The sequence below is a fragment of the Notolepis coatsorum genome (assembly GCF_963971535.1).
Source record: "Notolepis coatsorum genome assembly, chromosome: 2".
NCBI lineage: Eukaryota > Metazoa > Chordata > Actinopteri > Aulopiformes > Paralepididae > Notolepis > Notolepis coatsorum.
The window spans coordinates 100,584,728-100,600,564 of record NC_140166.1 but is presented as its reverse complement, the minus strand read 5'-3'; the positions used below and the strand labels follow the sequence as shown (position 1 = coordinate 100,600,564).

The window sequence follows — 15,837 nt, the reverse complement described above, 5'->3', positions numbered from 1 at the left end:
TCGATGTTGAATGGGCCATAGTAATGTCAATATAGCAATACAATTTAAAAAGTTATAGCCCTGCAAAGAAGGTGAGCCACTCCATAGACTTATAGCGCTGGCAGAGAGGGGCATTGGATGGGTACAATGCCCGGCAGGCAATGTGTTAATGTTCATTTCAGATCTTTTTTGCTCTGATCAGATTTTTTTGTTTGGTTAACATTCTTTTTTAAATGGGGCCAATATCAGATTCCAGTGTGAATTGCTCATTTGTTGTACAGAACTTGTAAGTCGCTTTGGATAAAAGTGTCAGCTAAATGACCAATTTAATATTATACCAAATTAATATGCAAATTAACAATAATGATGATGGACGTCAACATGAAGGACACTGAAGTCACAGTTTATGGATAATCTTTTTTTTTTAATGCAGTTTAGGCCAGCTAATTAAAACAAATCAGACCTGTATCTGATTTAGGACCACATATGAAAGTGGCATAAATCAGAATTGAAAAGATCAGAATCCATGTGATTTGTGCTGTTCTCACTGTCACATACAGTATGAGCGAAAAAGATTTGGGACACTTTTGCCTGCAGTCTGAACGTAGCCTAATATGACATCAAATAGTTATTTATTGTCCGCTTTTCATCAAATTATGCCTTTTATTATATGAAAATTGGAGTATATTAGTGTAATATGTAAACATGAAAATCAAATCACGGGTTACAACAGCCTCTTATCATAATAATAATACTTTATTTGTATAGCACCTGTCATATACGAATTGCTTCACAGCTGTACAAAAAAAATAATAAGAGACAAAATGGACATAAAATAGAAAGAGCAGTGCAGAAAGTAATACTATCTAAAACCACTGTTAACCCTTAAAACTCCAGCTATGATTAGATTGAAATGTTATACAATTGTCACGTGGTATTTTATTTAAGATGGTATTTTAATGTCAGTTTTTCATCAAATTATGATGAAATATAATTGAATTTTTTTTTAACACAACAGTGTTTTCTTCAGACTGAGTGATACATGGCATTAGAAACATATTTATTTAACTATTTAACGTGCGTGTCTGTGTGTGAGATATATATAGAGAGAGAGGGGGGTGTGGATGTGATGTTCTCCCCTTGCTTGTGTGGGTTTTATCTGGTTTCTTCTCGCACTATAAAGACATTGCATGCTAGGCAGGGACTACGGATGAAAATTAGCTCATTCGCTAAACTCCGGCACATTTACATTAATGTGGAGGAAACTGAAAATGTTGATTAATGTGCATTGTCCCTGGGTAAAAATAAATGCAAAATTAAAATGCTCTAGCTGGCGTGAATTCCTCACACATTGGCCCTAATCATAGACTTGTGTTCTCGGTTACATCAAGCTTCTCTGTACACTGCTGGATCTTCTGCAGGTCACAGTACATGGATTGATAGGTTCTTTTGACACCTCATTAATAATAATAAATATGTTTTATTTTGTTATTTTATTATATTTGTATAGCACCTTTCATACAAGAATTGCAGCAAAAGTGCTTTACAGCAGTATAAATACATAAGAATAGACATAAAATGAGCATAACATGGACAGAATAAAAGCAATGCATAGTGCATACATACAATGAGCATACAATAGACATAAAAGCAAAATAGCTGTTCTGATTTGACGGTATTGCTGACGTGAATAACGCCCCATCTATGGTTGTAGCGCATAGTGTAACCTAACACTTCCTCAAACAGCGAGAGAGAGAGACAGACAGACAGACAGACAGACAGAGAGACCGAGAGACCGAGAGACAGACAGAGAGACAGAAGCTCTCTGTCGGGAAACAAACCACATGCAGGGAAGCAGTGGCACACACACATTTACACACACAACCTGGACCGCGCTGGGAAGCAGTGGCACACACGCATTTACACACACAACCTGGACCGCGCGGGGGAAGCAGTGGAGAGATAACTTTATGCTGTGTCTCTCTCTCTCTCTCCCCACCTGCCTGCCAGTCGCAGACTGTGGGTGACTCTCATGGGCGGAGCCCATCCAAAAATAGCCTGAAATCCTGAGGCTGAAAAATTATGCTTTTGAGTACTTAACACTAGGGCTGCAACGATTAGTCGACATAATCGACGACGTCGATTATAAAAAATCATCGACAAGGAATTGTTGCGTCTACCTATCTTTGTGAAAATGGCTTCTCAGCTCTGGTCCAGCCAGCTGAAGACTTCTTAGCTTAACATAACAGACCGACAGTAAGTTTGGGGGAACTAATGGGATAACTGGGGATGTTGTTTGGTCCTGACAAGAGTCTCAAAGCAACTTTTTTTTTTTGTATTTTATTTTTTTATTATTTTTTAAACAAACACATAAACAAACATGACAACACACGATAAGATATACAAGCATTAATTGTCAGAGCACATCCAATGAGATCACATTTTAGTTAATTGTCTTATATAAGATATACCCCTAATACCTGTTATCTAAAAACCTACACACATATGCTCCAGCTCGAACCCCCCCCTCCCGGACCCCACCTTGGGAAATACCTCCACTATCCCTCGCACCTAACCAGACACTACCATTATAAGCTAGCTTTTATTCTCTCCACCACTTCTAACCACATTGACATTTTGGATTCATTGAGACCCAGAATTCTTGCTGTAGATATTTCTTGATAAATCACATCGAGATATGTAAGAAACCAAACTTTCCGGCAAATTTTTTCCGGTTGAAACCAGCGTGATGCGATCAGCTTTTTAGCTACTGTGATACCCGATAAAACCAATCTCTTTAGCTGTGGATTCACTGCAAACTCAAAAACATCATTCAATAGTAATACCGAGGGGTGTACAGGTATATTCCAAGATACGAGTTTTGATAATTGTTGGGTCACATCTTTCCAGAATGCCTTAACTGGTGGGCAGTCCCAATACATGTGCATAAATGTCCCTTCGTCCCCATTTGTACATTGGGAGCATTTGGAGTCTTGTTTAAGCCCCATTCTGCACAGTCTTATAGGAGTCAAGTATGTCCTGTGAATATAGTTAAGATTGATTTGTTGATGATCCGGGTTCCTTGATGTAAGTCGGACATTTTCCCAGGCTCCTTGCCAATCAAAGTCATTTTCCAGGTCTGGTATATCCCTCCTCCAGACAGAGTCTAGTTGGAGGGTTTCATACGAGGACGTTAGTAATTGATGATAAAAATCTGAAACAAAACCTCTCGATGTCTCTCTTTCGTAGAAGAATTTGTGGTATCTGTGGTGTTCAATTGGTATGTCTAATGGAACACCGTGAGACTTCAAACATAGCTGTAACTGTTTGTAAAAAAGCCATGTGGACTTGGTGAGATTAAATTTTTTGCGTATTTCTTTATCACTACAAAAACCCTGTTTGTTAAAAACATCCCCTAATGAGTGTATGCCTTGCTCTTCCCATATAGGGAATCTTATAGGTCGTTTTACAATTAAGAGTGCATTGTTATTGAATAAGGGAGTATGATTGTGCCATTTATGTGGGTTAGGATTTTTTTTTTGTGATTCACGCCATATCCGGATCGCATGAGTAATTATGGGGCCAAATTTCCGTTCACAGTGCTTGATTGGTAGTTTAGTGTATGCTATGTCCTTCAGTCTATGTGGGGCTACTATGTTTTCTTCTAATTTTCTCCAGGATACTAATGCTTGGGGGTCAAACCATGTTGTCAATGGTCTTAATGTGTACGCCTTAAAATATTGGAAAATGCCATGCCACCATCTGCTTTATTTCTCTGTGCGGTGGATCTTTTTATACGTGGTGGTTTGTTATGTGGAGGAGTGTAATCTTTTCCAGTAACCCTCTGGAGGGGGTAACGGTAGCATTGAACTGAAGAAGTTGATTCTAGGTAGTACATCCATCTTAACTATTGATATCCGTGCTTGTACTGTGTTTTTAAGTTTTGCCCATCTATCAAGGTCGTCTTTGATTTTGTTTTGGATTTTTGTGTAATTGTGCTTCACCGTTTGTCTTATGGTGGGGAATATTTCCACTCCCAAGCATCTAAAATGTTTTACCATCGGTATCTCTCCTGGGAGGGTTATATCTTTTTTTGCAGGGGTGTTAAAGCAACTCTGAGGTCATGCTCAATGTCCAATCTGTTCCTCTGCTCTGTCTTCAGCTGGACCAGAGCTGAGAAGCCACTTTCACAAAGATAGGTAGTGCACATTTTTTTTTTTTTTTTATATAATTGTTTTTCCGATTAGTCGACTAATCGAAAAAACTATCGACAGATTAGTCGACTACCAAAATAGTCATTAGTTGCAGCCCTACTTAACACATTCGGGGCCACTGGGGCCCGTCTAATCCCACTCTGAGGCCAGCTTTTCATTACAAGTTTTCACTGTGCGTGAGGTTGTTTGTAGAGCTAAATCTATATTTTATATTATTGCTATGTGTCCATTGTCATTGTCAATTGACAGTATAAACCTTCCCTTCAATATGCCAGAAAGATTTTTTTTTCATCAATACGTTCCCGTTTTATAGCATCGTGAATATGAGCTATATACTGCAATGGTCTGGGGTAATTCCTGCAAAGCTAGTTATAGGGCGCTAAGCTAATAACGTAAAATCGATTGGCGTTTCGGCCCTACACAAGCTAGAGTTAAAAATCAAAATGCATATGATCGGTATCATGTTCCACCATGAATGCATGAAGGGGGGGGGGGCGGGCGGGGGAAGTCGCTTCTGATTATTGATAACCAATAACGGCATTCGTTATTGCAACATCATACGCTAACCGGGTGGATGGCTATCAGAACAAGGCCTGATGAGACTGAAATTGATGTCAAATCGCTCTTACCTGTGGCCGGTTGGATTCCAAAAATAATTTCCCAGTTATTTGATCGCCATCTGGTAGATCGATATGTCCATTGGCTGATGCTATATTCCTTTACTGCATACTGAATTCGGCGTCGCAATAAGTATTCCAGGCGATGGTTGAAGCTCTCGCTTCAGGCTAACAGAAAAGCTAACCCGGAGCGAAAAAAAGGTGACACCCAGTCTGCAACAGGGGAAACTGCATTATCGAGACAGCGCCAATACCAGGATCTGGCCGGTACTGCACTTTCGGAGTCCCGATTGATTGATTGATTGAAAACTTTATTAACAGATTGCAGAATGGGTACAATACAGTACAGCTCAATACACACAATTGTTAAGGGGATGCAGACCAGAGAAAGACTTTCGTCTTGTTTACATCAGGGTCCCCCATTTTCAATTCATCAGGACATATATGACATACATGACATACAGATAGTCAGTACTGCTACATCTATACATTTATGACCAGATATGCCGATATGCCGTTTCCAGCCAAAATACAGCTCTGTGACATTGAGTAGGGTATTAAAATGGAATAAAAGCAAAACCGAGTTTACAACGTGTATATACAGTATACGTGGTTGGCCTTTTAACACTTTCTCTGCCACGCTTATATCCATCAATGTTTGATCACTGCCACCACTCTTAAGTCTATGGAGATGTTTACCTTCTTTGCAGGGCTATAACTTTTTAAATTGTATTGCTAAATTGACATTACTATGGCCCATTTAACATCGATTATCTATCGTTCAGGATGTAGGAACGTTTTACTTTTTCATTCATACAAAAATACCGTCTAGAATATAAAATCGTTTTCTGCAGTAATTCCTAGAACGTGAGATATAGGCATAAATGTATATATACATTATCAAATGCCATTTGTTGCCGATACACGTTATATAAAAAATGTCAACTGTACATGGTCCTAAACGTTATGACTGATCATGCACGGGTGAACAGAGGGGGGTTGGGGGGGGGGGGGGGGGTCGTTTATAATTCCGTGATCGTCGTTAAATGATTTATGTAGTGTGGGTGATATATAAATCAGAGCAGTTTGCATCAATAATAATAAACAAAAACGCTGAAACTCACGGCAGCCTCCTCTTACCATTGGGCGATGATACTGGAGCAAACAGATCCCAGTTATGTGATGGGGATCGAGGCGATCCATTTCCGGTTTGTATAATACTAATACACGCCCAAATCATGTGGATTATTGCGTTATGGCAGCGATCCATATCCACGGTGTGTTGCTAGAGTCCTGGGATGATATGCGAGTGGCCGGACGGATTTAGGAGACGCACCGATATGCAACAGGCATATCCGGTTTGGCAACTCGCCGATCATCCACCAGGTGGCAGTGTTGAAGCGTTGCAGAGTTGTGCTGAGTCCCACAGCATCATACAAGGCTCCGTGAGTGAAATATGAATACCATGGCGAAAATATGAAATATGATCACAATAACGTTGTACGCTGTGATCTGGCAGAATTTGCATGAACTTGAAACCCGTTGTATGACGTTATTGGCGGAGAAAGTGTTAAGGATGGCGCCCAATCACGTATATATACGTGGTTGGCCGCGAAACGGGTAATTAGAAATATAAAACAATGAATTTTTTTGAAAAAAACCTTACAGAGGTGTTCCATAGACTCACAGGAATTGTGTAAAGTTTCCCAAATAGTGCAAGGAATAGCAATGCATGTCCCCTTTAACACTTTGACGACCGATGGGCTTAGTCTAATTAGTGGCTAGAGGACCGGGGAATGTAAACAAACATGTGGGTTTTCTAACAGCTATATCTATACTTTATAGTGTTGCTATCTGTCCATTCTCATTGTCAATTGAGTGCATAAACCGTCCCTTCAGAATGGCTTAAAGAAAAAAATAATCCATCGGTAGGTTGTCATTTTATAGCGCCGTGAATATAAGCTTTATCGCAGATTTCGTATCTATTTTCTGGAAAGCTAGTTATAGAGCTAAAGGCTACTAACGTTATATTCATCAGCATTTCCGTTGTATATATGCTAATGAAATAACATAAACTGCTTATGATCCGGACTATCCCAGAGCATCTATGGATGAAAGGGGGGCGGCGGCGGATGTCGATTAGTATTATTGATTACCAATAGAGCGTCCGTGTAAGTAGCCACATTCACAGATCGATTGCTAGCATTGCACAGCAAGCTCCGATCCGGCTATAAATTAGGTGATAAATGTCTTACCGTCAGCCCGTGTGATACCCGGCAGCATTTCCCCGTTATCGATCGGCATCTGGTAGATCGATATGTCCATTGGTTGATGATAAATCCCCTTATTCCATGGTGAAATCTCCGCTTCGAAACGTGATACACGGTGCATGCTGTTGGTTTGTGATCAGAGTAATATGATACTCCATTGGAGGGTAAAAAAATAAAAAATTCCATTCGCCCACAATGATACTGCAGTGGAGCGATGGCGCCCCTAAGAGGATCTGGCCGGTATTGCATGTTGCCGTTTCCACAGAGGCGGGTAGATCTGCAGAGTCGATCGGGGATCTTGATCCGGTTATTAATATGGAATAAAACAATAACAACTTGCCACGGCTATATACGTGCCTCTGGTCCACAACGCATGGATTCGAAACACGTATTTATACGTGGCCGGTCCCCATTGTGTTAAAAGGCTAAGGTGAAGAGGTACGTTTTTAGCTTACTTTAGAAATAGGTCCATAGGTAAGGTGTTCCATAGCTTTGGTGCATAATTAGCAAAGGCTGCATCCTTCATTGAACCATCATTCAATGTAGTGTATTGAATTCTCTAAATATGAGTTTAGAAATCCTACCTCACTCATACCCTACTTCACACAGTTTGTTGTTGTGGTTGTTGTTGTTAGATGGTAATCAGTCTGGACGTGTCTCTACAGGGATCTCGATGGTTTTGCTCCAGTCTAAAGACGGCCTGCAGTACTTCAGCTTGGAGCACGGCAGGGACTACCAGCAAGTACAGTTCAAGTTCCTGGATGCTGTGGAGTCCCTGGATCCCAACAACATTGTGGTAAAAGTCTTATCATCTCATGCTGAGCCGGAGAGAGGTTGTCGGACAGTAATATTGGAGGAGTTCTACATCCAACCATGCTCACAGACACAGTGGGTTTAAAGGTGCTATAAATAATATATTTTGTAAAGGGTCTGTATCTAAGGCCTACATCACTCTGCTAGGATCAGGGTATGGCAGTGAATGCTGGACCTTGAAGCCCACCCTGCAGAAGTCCTTGGATGGGTGCTACACCAGAATGATGCGTGTGGTGCTCAACATCAACAGGGATGAGCATGTCACTAATGCAAACTTGTATGGGGGGGTGCTAAAGGTGAGCGATAAAGTGGCAGTCAGGAGAATGAGGTTGGCAGGTCACTGCCAGAGACACCATGAGCTGCCAACCAGCAAACTTGTGCTGTGGGAACCAACACACGGGCATCGATCACGAGGACGTCCCACATTAACCTACGTGGACGTACTCAAGGAGAGATGCGGGAACAGAATGCACCAGCGAGCTAGCCAGATGCATGTAGGATCGGGATGACTGGAAGCACCGATGGAGGGCCTGTCCGAGGACGACCTAGATGATGTAGCCCAGGCCTATACATCACTCTGCTAGGATCAGGGTATGTAGCTCAGGCCTACATCACTCCTCTGTTAGTATCAGGGTCTGTAGCCCAGGCCTACATCACTCCTCTGTTAGTATCAGGGTCTGTAGCTCAGGCCTACATCACTCCTCTGTTAGTATCAGGGTCTGTAGCTCAGGCCTACATCACTCCTCTGTTAGTATCAGGGTCTGTAGCTCAGGCCTACATCACTCCTCTGTTAGTATGAGGGTCTGTAGCTCAGGCCTACATCACTCCTCTGTTAGTATCAGGGTCTGTAGCTCAGGCCTACATCACTCCTCTTAGTATCAGGGTCTGTAGCTCAGGCCTACATCACTCCTCTGTTAGTATCAGGGTCTGTAGCTCAGGCCTACATCACTCCTCTGTTAGTATCAGGGTCTGTAGCCCAGGCCTACATCACTCCTCTGTTAGTATGAGGGTCTGTAGCCCAGGCCTACATCACTCCTCTGTTAGTATCAGGGTCTGTATCTCAGGCCTACATCACTCCTCTGTTAGTATCAGGGTCTGTAGCCCAGGCCTACATCACTCCTCTGTTAGTATCAGGGTCTGTATCTCAGGCCTACATCACTCCTCTGTTAGTATCAGGGTCTGTAGCCCAGGCCTACATCACTCCTCTGTTAGTATGAGGGTCTGTATCTCAGGCCTACATCACTCCTCTGTTAGTATCAGGGTCTGTAGCCCAGGCCTACATCACTCCTCTGTTAGTATCAGGGTCTGTAGCCCAGGCCTACATAACTCCTCTGTTAGTATCAGGGTCTGTAGCCCAGGCCTACATCACTCCTCTGTTAGTATCAGGGTCTGTAGCCCAGGCCTACATCTCTCCTCTGTTAGTATCAGGGTATGTAGCTCAGGCCTACATCACTCCTCTGTTAGTATCAGGGTCTGTAGCCCAGGCCTACATAACTCCTCTGTTAGTATCAGGGTCTGTAGCCCAGGCCTACATCACTCCTCTGTTAGTATCAGGGTCTGTAGCCCAGGCCTACATCACTCCTCTGTTAGTATGAGGGTCTGTATCTCAGGCCTACATCACTCCTCTGTTAGTATGAGGGTCTGTAGCTCAGGCCTACATCACTCCTCTGTTAGTATCAGGGTCTGTAGCCCAGGCCTACATCACTCCTCTGTTAGTATGAGGGTCTGTATCTCAGGCCCACATCACTCTGCTAGTATCAGGTTCTGTCAGGCTTATGCAGCTTGGCTAGATATCCTTTCAATGAGAACCTTATTTTTTCTAGTTTTAGAGCCTGTAGGATCCCTTATTATTGGTCGTTTTTTTTTTTTACCTTTTATTTACCCAGGGATGATTTGCTCTGGGCATCTCATGCCAAGGCCTCTCCTGGCCTCTCCTGGCCTCCCATGGCCTCTCCTGGCCTCTCCTGGCCTCTTGTGGCCTCTCCTGGCATCTCCTGGCCTCTCCTGGCCTCTCCTGGCCTATCATGGCCTCTCCTGGCCTCTCCTGGCCTATCATGGCCTCTCCTGGCCCCTTGTGGCCTCTCCTGGCATCTCATGGCCTCTCCTGGCCTCTCATGGCATCTCACATGATGCTCTGTTACACACTAACCTAGTTACTAGAGTTTTCCCAGAATCAAGTTTGAACAAATCCAAAGTAAAAGAGAGTTAGTTCAAATGTGTACAAACCTTTATGTAATCAAGTCACATTTATTTATAAAGCACATTTGAAATGCAACCCATGTTGACCAAAGTGCTGTATAGAACAGGGCAGGTATTACAATCACACGGAATAAAGTCTAAAAACATAGGCATCAATACATATAATAGTGCATACTGTAGACACAAATCAACACATTAAACAACAGATCATAGGTACAAATCAACACATTACACAACAGATCATAGGCACAAATCAACACATTAAACAACAGATCATAGGCACAAATCAACACATTAAAAACAAGAGATAATAGGCACAAATCAATTAATTAAAAACAGATCATAGGCACAACTCAAAAAAGGCTAGAGAATAAAAGCATGTTTTAAACCTGGACTTAAATGAATCAATAGAGGCTAGAGAATAAAAGCGTGTTTTGAACCTGGACTTAAAGGAGTCAACAGAGGCTAGAGAATAAAGTGTGTTTTGAGCCTGGACTTAAAGGAGTCAACAGAGGCTAGAGAATAAAGTGTGTTTTGAGCCTGGACTTAAAGGATCTGACAAAAAGGTGGGTGTTGTTCCACACTCTTGAGCTTAAGTTTTATGTGATGAACATGAACATTGAAATAAATTCTATACTGTACCGGTTGCCAGTGGAGGCTAGAGAGGGACGGCTCCTGGATCAATCAGTTCCTCTATTATAAATCCCCACCCGACAGCCGCCATGCCTTTTCATAATAACATGTGATCCCTAAATGGTTATTAATGTCATCATGTTTGGATAGTTGTAGTTGTGTATGAAACATTTTGGAGGACACTTTGTTACGTTTAGTATAATTACATCAGTCTGGGACACTGGGAGGGTGATTTTGAAAGTAATAGTTCCACACACGAGGGCTGCCTGATAGAATCAGTGTTCTACTGGCCAGTCTTTAATTAACTGGCCCGTTTGGGGGGTTAGTGCCTTGCTCTAGGGCACGTCAACAGAGAGAGAGGGGGGGGGGGGGGGAGAGGGAGAACGAAAGGGAGAACGAAGGCACTCACTTCTGGTGAAAGAACGTCACTGTTGATGAGATGACAGACATCCTTTCATTCGTAATGGTTGATAAGCTCCTGTAGTGAGTTCTGTGCTCATATGATTTGATTAGTTTCAAGGAACTTGACCAGTTAAGTACTTTACCTATAAACATACCAGTAAAGAAACATTTTGGAGGACAGTCTGTTACTTTTAATGTTATTACATCGGCCAGGGACACTGGGAAGCAGATCATTTTGACTAATAGAAGGGTTTAACGGGCGCCCCAGTGGCGAACCACATAGCACGCTCAACCGCGACACGGCCGACCCGGGTTCGATTCCTGAACCCGTCGTTATTTGCCGAATGTCTTCCCCCCACTCTGTCTCCCATTCCTCACCTGTCTCTCACTACTGGACTACCCAGTAGAAATAAAGCGATAAAACGCAAAAAAAAAAAAAAAAAAAAAAAAAGGGTTTAACTAACAGTACCCTCCAATTTCTTATTCCGACACCTGATTACAGTTCAAATATTTTACCTGTTTCGGACGATAGCAAAAAGTGACAAGTAATATAGTTATATAGTATAATATATAGTAATATAGTTACACACATTCACGACACCAGGGAGCTGCCTGGTGGAACCACAGTCTTCTACTAACCACTAAGCCACTGAGGAGGACGGAGTTTTAGGTCACTGAAGACTGAGTTTTAGGTCACTGAAGACTGAGTTCTAGGTCACTGAAGACTGAGTTTTAGGTCACTGAAGACTGAGTTTTAGGTCACTGAAGACTGAGTTTTAGGTCACTGAAGACTGAGTTTTAGGTCACTGAAGACTGAGTTCTAGGTCACTGAAGACTTAGTTCTAGGTCACTGAAGACTGAGTTTTAGGTCACTGAAGACTGAGTTCTAGGTCACTGAAGACTGAGTTCTAGGTCACTGAAGACTGAGTTTTAGGTCACTGAAGAGTAGACTGAGTTCTAGGTCACTGAAGACTGAGTTCTAGGTCACTGAAGACTGTTCTAGGTCACTGAAGACTGAGTTCTAGGTCACTGAAGACTGAGTTCTAGGTCACTGAAGACTGAGTTCTAGGTCACTGAAGACTGAGTTCTAGGTCACTGAAGACTGAGTTTTAGGTAACTGAAAAGTGAACACTGAGTTTTAGGTCACTGAAGACTGAGTTCTAGGTCACTGAAGACTGAGTTCTAGGTCACTAAAGACTGAGTTCTAGGTCACTGAAGACTGAGTTCTAGGTCACTGAAGACTGAGTTTGAAGACTGAGTTCTAGGTCACTAAAGACTGAGTTCTAGGTCACTGAAGACTGAGTTCTAGGTCACTAAAGACTGAGTTCTAGGTCACTGAAGACTGAGTTTTAGGTCACTGAAGACTGAGTTTTAGGTCACTGAAGACTGAGTTTTAGGTCACTGAAGACTAGGGGTGGGCGATATATCGAGTATACTCGGATGTATCGCGGATTGTTCTACCCGAGATGTAGTACTGTACTATATCGCGAACATCGAGTATTAGTTTATATGGCGCCGCCCGCGGCCGAGAGACACTCGCAGTGCTTTCCTCGAGAAGGGACGGCGGAGCTATAGGCTAACGTTAGTGTAGTCAGGGCTGTACAGTGCGATATAATGTTGCGGTTGTAATTTCATTAGACAGACCAGCGCGGACCTTTAACAATATGCAATTTAATTGACACGAGCAATGAGCTAACGGTAGCTGCTAACCAAGGTATCCATTAGGATTATGCTAAGCTGGAAAACGGTCAAAGTGGACTCCACAAGACTAGTTCCATTCGTGAGGAAAGGGGGTGGGTTATATTGACAACGCTTGACAACAGAAGTTTAAACATATTCATATTTATTGGTTATTCGTTTCTGTATATCATCCAATTTCCATCTCTGTGTGTCTCCATCTCTTCCTGTTTACATTCGAGTGTGACGTCATCACCTACGGCAGCTTAGATGACAAACGCGAACCTAGAACAAAACCCGAGGGGGGGGGTGGGGGGCTGGCTCTCTTGTTCATTCTCACCCCCTCTCTCTCGCTCTCTCTCTACATTCAGTAGCCAAACGTTTACAGACAGTATAAATACTAACTGGATAGTTGATGATATAAACATTTAATTTCATTATCTGAAATATTCTAAAGTCTGCTATAAGCCATTATACCTTTGTGTGTGATTATTATTTTCTCACAGTAGTGTGTGTATATATATATATATATATATATATATGTGTGTGTTTGGCTAAAGTCGATAGAGAACACAGTACTGTGTAAAAGTCTTAGGCACCCAAGAGTTTTTATATAAATTGTCTTAAGATGTAAATACACTTTTTTATTAGTGTGTCAGTAGACTACTCTTAGTACATTTTCATTAAATTATTTTTTAAAGCATCTTCATGGTTTAATAATGCAAACATATGTTGCAGGGACTTATTACAATCATCATATTGGCGTGACTGTATGCATCAAAGGGTTACATCAAGCATTTTTAAGTGCTTTAGAGGAAATGTCAAAATATCGCGATATATATCGTGTATCGCCATATGGCCAAAAAATATCGCGATATCATTTAGAGGCCATATCGCCCAGCACTACTGAAGACTGAGTTTTAGGTCACTGAAGACTGACTTCTAGGTCACTGAAGAGTCGACTGAGTTCTAGGTCACTGAAGTTCAAGTTCAAGTTCCTTTTATTGCCACACGGCCAGGCCGGTGGAATTCAAGCATGGTGCAGGTGGTAGCTGCGACAATACACCACATAAAACATAAACGGACAAATGGAACAGTACAGTACAGAAAACACCACCTAGAACAAATACAAGTTCAAGTTTCAAGTTCAAGTTTCTTTAATAGTTGTCATACAGAAGTACAGAATACTTTTATACAAAATGCTTCTTACTGTTACGCTCCAGAGACTGTGCTAGACAAGATAAGTATGAAATAAAATAGTATAGCATGTAAAATAGAAGTAAAAATAGAAGTCAGTGTTCAGTATAGACATATGTACAATGTTCGATGCAGAATAGAAGTAACTGAGTTACCATACAATATACAATATACTATGCAATGTACTAATATACAATACTATATAGTGCAAAGCAGAAATGGGATGAGGTACAATTTAGGTACAATTTACAGTAAGGTGTACGAGTTGTAGTGCAAATCCTTTACCAATAAATATAAAGTGTGTTTAGGTGTTCTAAAGTGTGGAGAGTGGGTGCTGCAGTGTGTTGTTTGTTTAAAGTGAGTGTGTGCGTGTGGATGTGTGTGCTGTGTGCATTTGATGGTTGTTGCATAGTGTTTATTGTTCGTTGAGCAGCCTGATGGCCTGGGGATAGAAGCTTCTTCTGAGTCTTTCTGTGCTCGCCATGAGACTCCGGTATCGCTTGCCTGACCGCAGCAGTTCAAAGAGGCAGTTGTTTGGGTGGCTGGAGTCCTTGATGATTATCTTAGCCTTACCCCTGCACCGCTTGTTGTAAATGTTCTGGAGGGTGGGAAGCCCCCCTCCAATTGTGCGTTCGGCTGAACGTGTCACTCTCTGTAGTCTGCTTCGGTCTTGTGCAGTGCTATTCCCAAACCAGGAGGTGATATTGCCAGTCAGGATGCTCTCTATTGTACATGAGTAGAAGTTCTTAAGGATATTCTGACTGACTTGGAACTTCCTTAGGCGCCTGAGGAAGTAGAGGCATTGTCGTGCCTTCTTCACAACACTGTCAATGTGTGTGGTCCATGTCAAGTCCTCGGATATGTGGGCTCCGAGGTACTTAAAACTGTTCACTCTCTCAACCGGTGCCTCGTCGATGCTGAGGGGGCTGTAGTCCCTGACCCCCGACCTCCTAAAGTCCACAATCATCTCCTTTGTTTAGCTGACGTTCAGGGAGAGGCTGTTCTCCTGGCACCATCCCGCCAGGACCTTGACCTCTTCCAGGTAGGCCCTCTCGTCGTTTGCAGAGATCAGGCCCACCACTACTGTGTCGTCAGCAAATTTGATGATTGTGTTGTTACTCCGCTGAGCCACACAGTCATGTGTGTAGAGGAGGGGACTCAGAACACAGCCCTGGGGGGCCCCTATGTTGAGGGTGATGGATGAGGAGGTGCAGTTGCCTGCTCTCACCACCTGGGGTCTACCCGTCAGGAAGTCCAAGACCCACTGGCAGAGGTCATAGTTCAAGCCCAGGTCCCTGAGCTTGGCTATGAGTTTGGAGGGGACTATGGTATTGAATGCTGAGCTGTAGTCGATGAATAGCATTCTCACATAGTTCCCCTTCCTCTTGTCCAGGTGTGATGCTGCTGTGTGCAGCACATGGGCTATGGCGTCCTCCGTGGACCTGTTGGGGCGGTATGCAAATTGCAGGGGGTCCAGGTTGATGGGGAGGGAGGAGCAGATGTAGCCCTTTACTAGCTTCTCAAAGCACTTCATGGCTATGGAGGTGAGAGCTACAGGGCGGTAGTCGTTGAGGCAAGCAGGCTTGGATTTTTTAGGTACAGGGATGATAGTGGACTTCTTCAGGCAGGTGGGGATGACAGCCTGTTCTAAGGACAGGTTAAATATGTCAGTGAATACCGGGGCCAGTTGGTCGGCACAGACTTTTAGGACGCGGCCGGGGATGCCGTCCGGTCCTGCTGCCTTCCTGATATTCACTTTTTTAAAGGTCCACCTCACCTCATGCTCTGTTACCCTGAACACTGAGTCTCCATCAGCAGACCCCCCCCCCCCATTGC

The 15,837-nt window shown here is 42.8% G+C and overlaps 1 protein-coding gene across 1 annotated transcript in view; it reads left to right on the top strand.

The window, feature by feature from the left end:
- The window catches only part of tcf25 (TCF25 ribosome quality control complex subunit), a gene marked incomplete at its 3' end in the record, with an annotated part of 93,238 nt that overhangs the window by 21,762 nt on the left and 55,639 nt on the right, over positions 1 to 15,837 (top strand). The window contains exon 7 of the mRNA XM_084308656.1: positions 7,746 to 7,876. Within this exon, the coding sequence (XP_084164782.1) occupies positions 7,746 to 7,876 (131 nt within the window). The remainder of the gene's footprint in view (positions 1 to 7,745; positions 7,877 to 15,837) is intronic.